Here is a 9,644-nt window from a genome sequence, read left to right as displayed (position 1 = left end):
TACCTCTGGTGCAAATTACTGACCTCTGTCATCATTTTAGGTGGGGGAACTTGCACAATCGGTGGCTGACTAAATACTTTTTTGCCCCACTGTATGTAAAGATTTTGAAAGAAAGCTTTAAGTAGTCAGAAGCAAAACTGGGTATGGGTTGTCACTTTGTCACCTTCCCCCACGACAATGTTCCAAATTATACCTCCAGAAGACCAAAGTGAATATTACTGGCTGGCCTGCACCAAGCACTGACTTGAATCACATTGAAAATTCGTGGACCAAGGTCCATGCCAGAAGATCATAAAATCTGGAGGAGCTTGAGAGATTCACCAAAGAAGAGTCCGCGTGGATTGCTCAGGAGACATGAGTGAGACAACAAATGACTGCGGGCTGTTATCAAGCAAAAAGGATAGGCAAATGATTGCTTTTTGTGGAAAAAAAAGTATTTCTGTCTTCAAAGTAAAATAATATAAGCATCCACATAAAACTAGGATATTTGGCTGTGTTGAAATTCTCTTGTTCCATTTAACAACACCTGAGAGTTACTTTAATAACAGACATTTTCTGGGTGGGAGGTTAGTAATTCTGACCTCATATGTATGTGTACATACCTCTGCCACATTAATCACAACCTGAAAGTAATATCATCCTTTATTTAATATAATCATTTGTGGTTTTTACTTATCAGTGTTAGCACTAACATATTGAAAAGCCTGATGTTCAGACATTGTCCTCTGAGTAGAAAAAACAACAACAACATTCACATTCACACACACACCAATGGCTGATTCCGTACGAACCTCTTGCTTTAGTACTTTGCCTGATGATACTTCAGCATATAGATTTGTGGAGCCAAGGATCAATTACAAACTTTCTTTGTTTGCTGACCCATTCTAAGCCACAACCACTCAAATAGGCTCTGGTATTCAACGGTAATCACCCATCTATGTACTAACCAAGCTCGACCCTAATTAGTTTGCAAGATTAGATGAAATTGGGCATGATGAAATAGGGCTCAGTGTTAAGCCCTTAGGACTCCCCTTTTGTTGGGATTGTAAATTTTGGTGGCATGAGAACTCTGCCCCTATCATGGGACTTGTGTCATATGCTAAGAAGTGTGAAAGTTAGTGATGGATAGAGCAGAGCTACATGGTGTAGCACTGCTTTCTGCTTTGTTTGTGTATATGTGTAATGAGTTCTTTTCCTGTGTTTCTGCTGCAGATCGTGATTGTGCAGTTTGGAGGGAAACCCTTCAGCTGTGCTCCTCTCAACATCGAGCAGTGGCTTTGGTGTCTGTTTGTGGGAGTTGGAGAGCTGCTCTGGGGGCAGGTAAGTAGCTCTTTAGCCTGCTGAATCAAACAACACTAAGCAAGTGTAGGCTGGCAGACCTGGTTTTTTCCAAGGTGAGGCTAAGGAAATATATTCACACTGCCTGAGAGAACACTTCAGAGCTATTTTGTGCTAAAACTGACAGTTAAATAATAAACCACTGCATGTGAACTAAGGTTGGAAAAGCACACACGCTGCTCATTATTTTGTCACTCTGGTTTGTTCTGGTCAAGTAACATTGTTACAAATCTGGCTTCCAGGTGATTGCTACAGTTCCTGCAGAGCGACTGCCGTGTTTGAAGGAGGCGGGGTTGGGACTAGAACCAGGGGAGGAGGAAGGGGAGGAGCTGGCAGAGGATGAGGAGGAGATCGACTGTGCAGAAAGAGAGCTGCGCCGTGGACAGATCCTCTGGTTCAGAGGCCTCAACCGTATCCAGACCCAGGTACTGTTTAACCAGGCCCTAACCAAAAGTCTCACCAACAGATTTCTAGACATGTCAGCCAGAAGCTTCACTTGGTCATGACCACAAGCAGTTTGTTTAAGGTTAATTACAGATAGATTGGGGAATCTTTAAAAGATGTGGTATGTAATCACAAAGAGCTGCACTTCTTTAATCATGTGCAGCATGATAAAATCCACATTACTATGGGAGTGTTCTTACTGCCTAAATAAACTGTTAGTATCATGGCCGTCACACGCTAACTAAAGAGACTTTTGGAAAGAAAGAAGTGCTGCATATTTGACTCTTCTTTGAGAGTTACAATTTTAGATTTGTTCTTACTCTTCAAAAGTCAGTCTCTCTCATCCATGCTGTTGTGCTCTTCTGAATTGTGCCAAACATAATGATTCAGGTTTTTGTTTTTCTCTCTCTCCCCAACGCAGCTAACCTTTTTGTTCCACAAAGTCACAATCACACAATGGCCTTCTCTACCTTGAGAGTGCTATTTTAGATGCTCAGAAACATAACAGGAGATAAATGGTGTGAGTGTATGTGTGTGTATATGTTTGTGCGTGCAGGAGTGAGTATTGAGTACATGTTGTACGCAAGCTTATGCAACTAGACAGGCCACTGATTCGCTTGATTGCTTTGATTGATTCTTGCACAACTTTGTGTGAGAGCGGACTTTAAGACAGGGAAACGACAGCAGTCTCCTCCTAAGGAGTGTCAGAGAGCCAGCCCAGACTCTTTGCTTAAGTGCCTGTCTTTGCATAAAGTGGCCAGTTTTTCATTAAGAGGGTTTGGTCTGAGTGCGTAGTGTGTAGATGCACAGATTTTGTTAGTAATATTCATGAATCAGTTATGATACACTGAAATCAGAGAATTTTTTACTCTGTCTGTGACAGGAGAATCTTTTAAAAGGACCAAAGACACACGCACACACTCAGACTGGACTTTCCTGCCCTTACTGAATGATGCTGTTTGTATCTCTGTCCTGCAGATGGAGGTAGTGAGCACGTTCAAGCGAAGCGGTTCGTTTCAGGGAGCGGTGAGACGGCGCTCCTCTGTGCTCAGTCAGCTCCACGACGTAAACACTATCTCTACCCCCTCTCACGTAGCTCTCTCTACTGCAACAGCCAATACCAGCCCAGCCCCTGGGAGTGAGTCCGCCGAACGCATGTACACACATACAGAAGCATTCGTGCATACATGCACACACTCACACACTCATTCAGAGACACAGAAACACACACTCGCACCCACTCAACCACCCACACACTGCCACACAGCTGCACGGCACGTGGACTGCAGTATTTTGACTCTCTATGGTTGTGTCCCTCCGGCTCGCTCGCTACTCGTGTTGTGTGCAATGTGTCCTCTGTTCTTTGCTCTTATTCTCCCTTTCAAACAGCACCCAATCCTGCCACGGCTGTGTAGTTCTGGTATTGTCTGGTCTGGTCCCAACCCACTCCTGGTCCCAGGCCAGAGACTGTTTTTGTTGTTTGTCAGTGCAGGAGGGAGCTAACTGTTCTCTCTGTCTGATGTGCCCTGATGCAAAAGATGCAACACTTTTATAAGTGACTCAGATTTTAAAAAAACAAGGAGTTTGTTATGCATAATTCTCAGAAGCTACGGATGCATCCTGAAGTTTAGAGAGCAGATAACAGCTCCTCCTGCACAATGTGTTATTTCTTGTCCGTGACTGAGGTCAAGCGTAGTTACTGTGGTTTGCCTCTGTTGTAAAAATCTCTATTGTAAAGGTGTCTTTCTATTCTCTGAACAACAACACAATGTAGTACTTCTCTAATACATTCTTGAGTCTCTACATACTTTGGAAAATGCTACAAATATTTTTCACTGCCATAGAATTCATTATCATTAACAAAAGGCTTCCATGTGGCTTCAGCAATACTGTAAACCTTCGAGTATAAAAGCCCTATAACACACTGCTCTTTTTAAGAATGTAGTTTTATAAAGAAACGGTTCCTTTTGCCTCTATCTTTCTAGCTTTCCTTCTTCCTCTTCTCTCACTTTTGTTCGGTGCTGAAATTGTTGTCAACTGGTTATTTCTGTAACAGTATTTCCAGCTCCAACGTCACAAGTTTGGCCCCCTGACGTCTCCAAAAAGTCCTGATTTCTCTCTCTGTCCACTTTGTTTTTCCTCACCCCTTTCTCTCTCGCTCTCTCAATGGCAGTTTTCCCTTTCTTGTCTTTCTTCCTTATTTGTGAGATATTACAGGTTCCCTGTTTGCAGAAATATTATGTGAAATGTTTTCTAATTGTTCTTCATAAGTAGAGTTGTTCTTTTGTAGTGGTATTTAGATTTTATCAGATCTAAATACAGGCTCTTGTGTAGCATACTGATAAGATTTCTTTAGTAGGTTTCTCTTCATTTAATTTTTTTTTCTCAGTTTTCTTGGACCTTACGTTGTCCTTTACCTCATCCCTTTTTGTCATCCTCCATTTTCTTACTAGAATAGCAATCACCCTTCCATCTTTTCTCTTGATTTCTTTGTATGTCAGTTCTGCACGTCTGTGTGAAAGCCTGTTTGAACACGTGTTCTTTGCTGACATATCCGAGAGCTGCAGTTTGACTTGTGTGTATTCTCTGTTGGCGTGTGAGTGTGTGCACCTGTGCTCGTATACCTGTCTGCGTGACTGCGTGCATGCATGTGTGTGTTTGTGCTGTCTCTTCATTTGATTGTCATCAACCGTCTTCTCAGTTGCTTCTCTTTACCTTTCTTGCTCCCTTCCGTCCATCCTTCCCTTCCTCCATTTCATGCTGACCTCCTCTCCACCATTCTCATCACATGTAGGTGTAAATACAGAGAGGCCCAAGGCAGCACTGTTGACACCTCATTTTCACAATCACCCTGTGCAGACAGTAGGAGGAACCTGGCCTTTGTTTAAGTACTTTGGAAACATATCCTTCACTTCAACACTTTATAATATAGCATGTTAAAAAAATCAACACTGGAAGTAGAACATTGGTTTGGTGTAAAGTTGGTTGTAGAGGAGTGGAAGGAGGGATGTACAGTCCAAGTATGAAGCAAGTTTTTAGGTCTGCTAGCTCATTTGCTTGCTTTTTCTAGTCTTCTACCTTAATTCGAATAGCTTGTTATGTCCAAATCTGTTACTCAACAGCAGCGTGACACATACTTTTTACATTTTGCAGCCATCCTGTAGTGGCTGAGCCCCTGATGGGAAACAAAATGGGTTTGGACAAACAAATGGAACAGGGAGAGAATGTGAAGGACCAAGCATTAACTTTGAGTCTGATGTGACCCAGGTTGTGTTCTCTGAATCACTTTGTGCTGTCTGGAGGCATCCAGTGGTCAAATAAAATCTCCCATTGTTCTCAACTCCAGCTTGGTTTATGCAGAAAATATGAATCCGAATGTGTCACAAGCCTAAGCCAGAGAAATGTATATATATATATATATATTTCAGAAAGGGTTTTTCTTAAACGAGAGGTCAGGTGAACCAACAATGAAAGTATGGTGCTAACACATATTGTAATGTGCCTGGAAGAGTATTCAGCCATGGCTCTTTATGCATGTGCCAGTCAAGGTGAATCTTTCCCTCTGTATTAACTGAAACAAAACAACACTTTCTTTACGTGGGCCAAGATTTTGCCATAAAATGCTACCATTCAGCTAATGCATGCTGATTCTTCTGTTAAAGATTTACCACGGACTCTAAGTGCTTTCTGTAATGATTACAGAAAGAGATTTTGAGATTAAATATTATTAAAATAAAAGTTAAAATAATATTTTGAGAATGAAGTCAGAATGTTGAGATTTAAGTTGTCATTTCAAATCAAACACTGCCACAGCTACTATACGCTCTACAACTTGCATAGTCAAAATTGTGTTTTAGCTTTTGTCTTTTGAGTTTCATCTCAAGATTTTGACTTTATTCTCAAAATTAACAGTAATGTTTCTGTCCTTAATGTGGCCCTAATATGCCATCTATAGTCCCTTTGGTCAAAATCGTGATAAAAATGCTTAACCATTTTTTGTGAGAAATTTGTGAGTATTGAGATGTTCTTTGGTTGTAGACATTACTGCTATCAGTGAATGTCCGCATTCTAACCTGCTTACAGTGGGTAAAGTGTGCTTTTACACCCACAATCCGGAGGAAAATCAAAGTCATGGCTCTCTTTTGACTTTGTGTTACAGTAATTTGAATGTTTATTGGAAATTGGAAATCTGTGAGCACCATTTTTATTTTTTCACAAGCGGTGTGTAAGCAAGCGTAGTTGCACACATAACACATAGCTAGAACTGGATTTTATAACAGCTTACAAGGGGTATAAATTAATCTTTTTATAGTGACATTTTTTTAGAAATAAAATCCCCACTTTTTTTTCAGTGTTTTCCTCTTCTATGCCAGTGCAAACATGTACGCATATGACCTGATGCAGTGTCCAGTTTATACCCTGCAACTCGTCCAGTGTCAGCTGGGATAGTCATACTTTTCTGGGGCAAATGGACTGAAAATTGTTTTAAAAAATATTTAAGGTAAAATTGGCCTTGTAGTAGTTGTGGCTGTCCTGTAAACAGTTTTACTCTATGATTACTTATATTAATTTGTTAACAGTGTGAAAGAGATTTGGATTGTAATACTATGAGTGACCACAAGTTTAAGTTGGCAGTGAAGCTGTCACAATTCAGGAAATTGTTTTATATTATCACCCTTTTTTCTTTTTTTTTAAATGACCTCTTAAGATGAGGGAAATGTCCTCTTCATTGCCAGGGGTTGGTTGTCTGATTGGACCAAAGCACCAAATTCACATTACTTGCAGATGCCCATGTGCTATCCAAACAGAGTTTGTGGATAAGCATTGCTGCTTATCCACAGTTTGTTTCAGGGACAGACTCTAATCCACTACCCAAAGTTCTTTCTAAAGCAACCAGACTTGTGCCCTGTTGAATTATGGTGTGCCTACACCCTGACATTGACACCACTGACTCCCTGACCAATTCTATGAGAAGACAGCAAAGGCAAATCCGAAGGAAATATCACAAATAATAAGTGGAGATATAAAAATGATAAAAGTCTTTGTTTATTGCCATCATTCACCTGAGCTGTGTTGGATCTTAGAGATTCCTCTAGATCTTTAGAAGTGATCTATGGATCCAGTTTCATTTCATTTCAAGCTGAGTTAGTTAATTCCATGAGCAAGTCCCATTAAAGAGATTAACCTTTAAGTTTACTTTTGTCGGGAAAAAACAAAGGGCAATAAGCTATTTTACTCTAATCCATTCAGTTCTTTAGTAAAGAATTTTTAAATGAAAAATTAAAACAATACATCAACCTCCACCCTTAAATGGGATGTGAGCATATGACATATGAAGAAAAGATGCTCTTAATGCCACAAGGTGTCACTATGGATTACAGCTCATTATACCAGGGGTGAATGCCTCTTCAGTTGGGCCTCAATTCGGGAAATAAGAACCATTAACCAGTCATCTACCTCACAGCTTCTCCCAGTATTTATGTTGCAGTCTCTTCTCATCAGCAGTTCTTTTGCCTCTCTATCTTCCAGCGCCCTTTTTTCTCCTCGTACTTTAACCATCATTGTTTTTCCATCAAGCACTGCTGAAAGAGCCAACAGGGAGAGAGGGAGAGAGAGAAAAGAAATGGTTGAGAGGAATAAGTAACACAGCAGTGCCCTGACCTCCGGGCCTCTCTGGTCACACTGGTGGGCGTCATATACTCGAAAGTTTACTCTTACCATGGAGACAAAATGAAAACAAACCGAGCACTGACGAAGTGAGAAAGTAACATTCTGAAACCTTCTCAGGCTGCATGAGGTGTTTTTCTACTGTCTGACATGCTCTTTGGAAAAACAGATAAGCACTGAACCTACCGCTTGACCGTCTGTCTGTACATCTGTATGTCTCTCAGTCTATCATATGAGCCAGAGTCATATATAGAGACTCTCCTAGTTTGGCCAACTGCAGCATTGAACTCCATTCAGCTGCTTGACCATCCGCCTCTCATAATCACAGTTGGGACTCCAGTAGGTGTTGCAGTGAACATGAAGCTTTTTCTTTGCCGATCTCATTCGGCCAAACTGTCTCTGTATAAGGCTCTGTCTGCCTCTGCCTGTCAGTATATTTGCATTAAACTGTCTCTCTTTCTTTTGAGCTCATGCTGCTTCTTTTCCTCTGTTTGGGCGTTGGAGATGGGTGCATGGACCAACTGCTATGGCAAAGGAATGTGTTTATGCACGCATACACCACCTTGAAGTGCACTGTGTTTGTGTGCGAGCATGTGTGTGAGAGAGAGGGAGAGACAGAAAGAGAGTGTAAGTGACAAAGATCTGATTAAGCATGACCTGACTGTCTCTCTCTGTGGCAGGGCTGACACCCAAGCTTCACTCTTTTCTTACTAGTAATCTAGCTAATCACATAGTGTTCTAACCTGCTGATTCTTCATGATGTCACTTTTCTGTTTTGCAAGATTTGTTATTTTACATCCCGCAGCAACTTCATCGTCATCATTCTTGTCACTCTGCTCTCCTGTCTGTCACTGCTGCATGGCACACAGAACACTTTGCACATGTGCATGAGCACACGTGTCAGGGTGCTGACTGAATGACTCACAGTTTGGCTGTGTTTATAAAGCAGCTCTCTTTAACAAACAGCTCCCATGACTGACAGCTGCCCGATGCATGCGGAATTCAGACTCCAAACTGCACGATGTGGAGATAACTCTGGTCCACTCTGCTGCATGCATGTATTATTTATGTGTGTATGTGTGTTTGGTCACTGCTATAGGTTCTTGCAAAATTCTTCTTTTATTGTATATTGAATTAACACACTCACCATTCCTGCTTCTTTCTCCATTTGTGCCTAACAAACACCTTCATCTGTGTGTGCATGCCTGTTATCCTGTGTGCTGAGGTATGAGTGTTTTTCCCATGCATAATGTATCACCAGCCCAACAGATTGCACACACACAAACAGCCATATAGACACATATGCCAAGTGTGTGTGATGTAAAGTTTCTGCAGCTTTAGTGTTTTTTGTGATGGTGGCTACTGAATGTTTTTGTCTTGTAAGGTGTGACCGATGTGTGAGAACTGACAGAAACATGTCATCAGCCAACTCATTTTAAAACTATTTATTTTTCACTTTTGTGTGTTGGAGACACACAGTATCAGGTGGATGTCTAGCTGACGCTAAATTAATCCAGATATGATGTTACCCCAGTATAATTAATCTTCAATTGTCAGACAGATTGCTATTAAATTAGTGCAGTGCCATGGTTTGGATGGTGATATAGTTAAAAACTTTAAACAAGATCTATTCTGCTTATTTAACAATGTGGTGTAGCTTCTGAAAAATGTGTTTCTATCCAGAATGGATCATACATGCAGGCAACACAAAGGACTTAGGTGGTTATTACATGATATGGTGATATATCTCAATTAAATGAAATGCACCAATTTATTTTCAAGATGACCTATTCTGCTGTCTTATAACAACCTCTCAGGTCATAGAGGTCCTGTCTGAAACAAACTCGTCCTTTAACACTACCCTCACTTTAAGCCAACTTTCTTTTGATTGGCCTCCCTTCATAAACAACAGGTCTAAGCAACAGCTAGAAGAGACTTCTGTGCTCATAGCCAGGGCTGTTTTTGTCTATGTTAGGGATGTCCACTTTCAATGACATCATGCAGATCCAGGTGTAGAAATAAACTACCTAAAACAACATCTATCTAAACAAAGTTATAAATATATTTATTTAATCCATGTTTTCCTTTCCATGGCTATTTGTCAACCTTCTTCCATACCAGTCAAATGATTATATCAATTTGTGCTCTCACGTCATCTTTATAGCATTTTCTTAACTTGCTTCTTACCTGAATCC

At 40.8% G+C, this 9,644-nt stretch overlaps 1 protein-coding gene across 2 annotated transcripts in view; it reads left to right on the top strand.

Annotated features, from left to right (window-relative positions):
• atp2b3b (ATPase plasma membrane Ca2+ transporting 3b) overlaps positions 1-9,644 on the top strand; it is a 116,442-nt gene that overhangs the window by 95,454 nt on the left and 11,344 nt on the right. For both annotated transcript variants that reach the window (XM_005754087.1, XM_005754086.1), the window contains 3 exons: positions 1,213-1,320; positions 1,581-1,763; positions 2,761-2,920. In XM_005754087.1, the coding sequence (XP_005754144.1) occupies positions 1,213-1,320; positions 1,581-1,763; positions 2,761-2,920 (451 nt within the window). The remainder of the gene's footprint in view (positions 1-1,212; positions 1,321-1,580; positions 1,764-2,760; positions 2,921-9,644) is intronic.

The sequence above is a fragment of the Pundamilia nyererei genome, unplaced genomic scaffold (assembly GCF_000239375.1).
Source record: "Pundamilia nyererei isolate P.nyererei 1_Seehausen unplaced genomic scaffold, PunNye1.0 scaffold00505, whole genome shotgun sequence".
In the NCBI taxonomy this organism is placed as follows: domain Eukaryota; kingdom Metazoa; phylum Chordata; class Actinopteri; order Cichliformes; family Cichlidae; genus Pundamilia; species Pundamilia nyererei.
The sequence above is the reverse complement of the archived record's forward strand: the minus strand, read 5'-3'. Positions and strand labels throughout refer to the sequence as shown.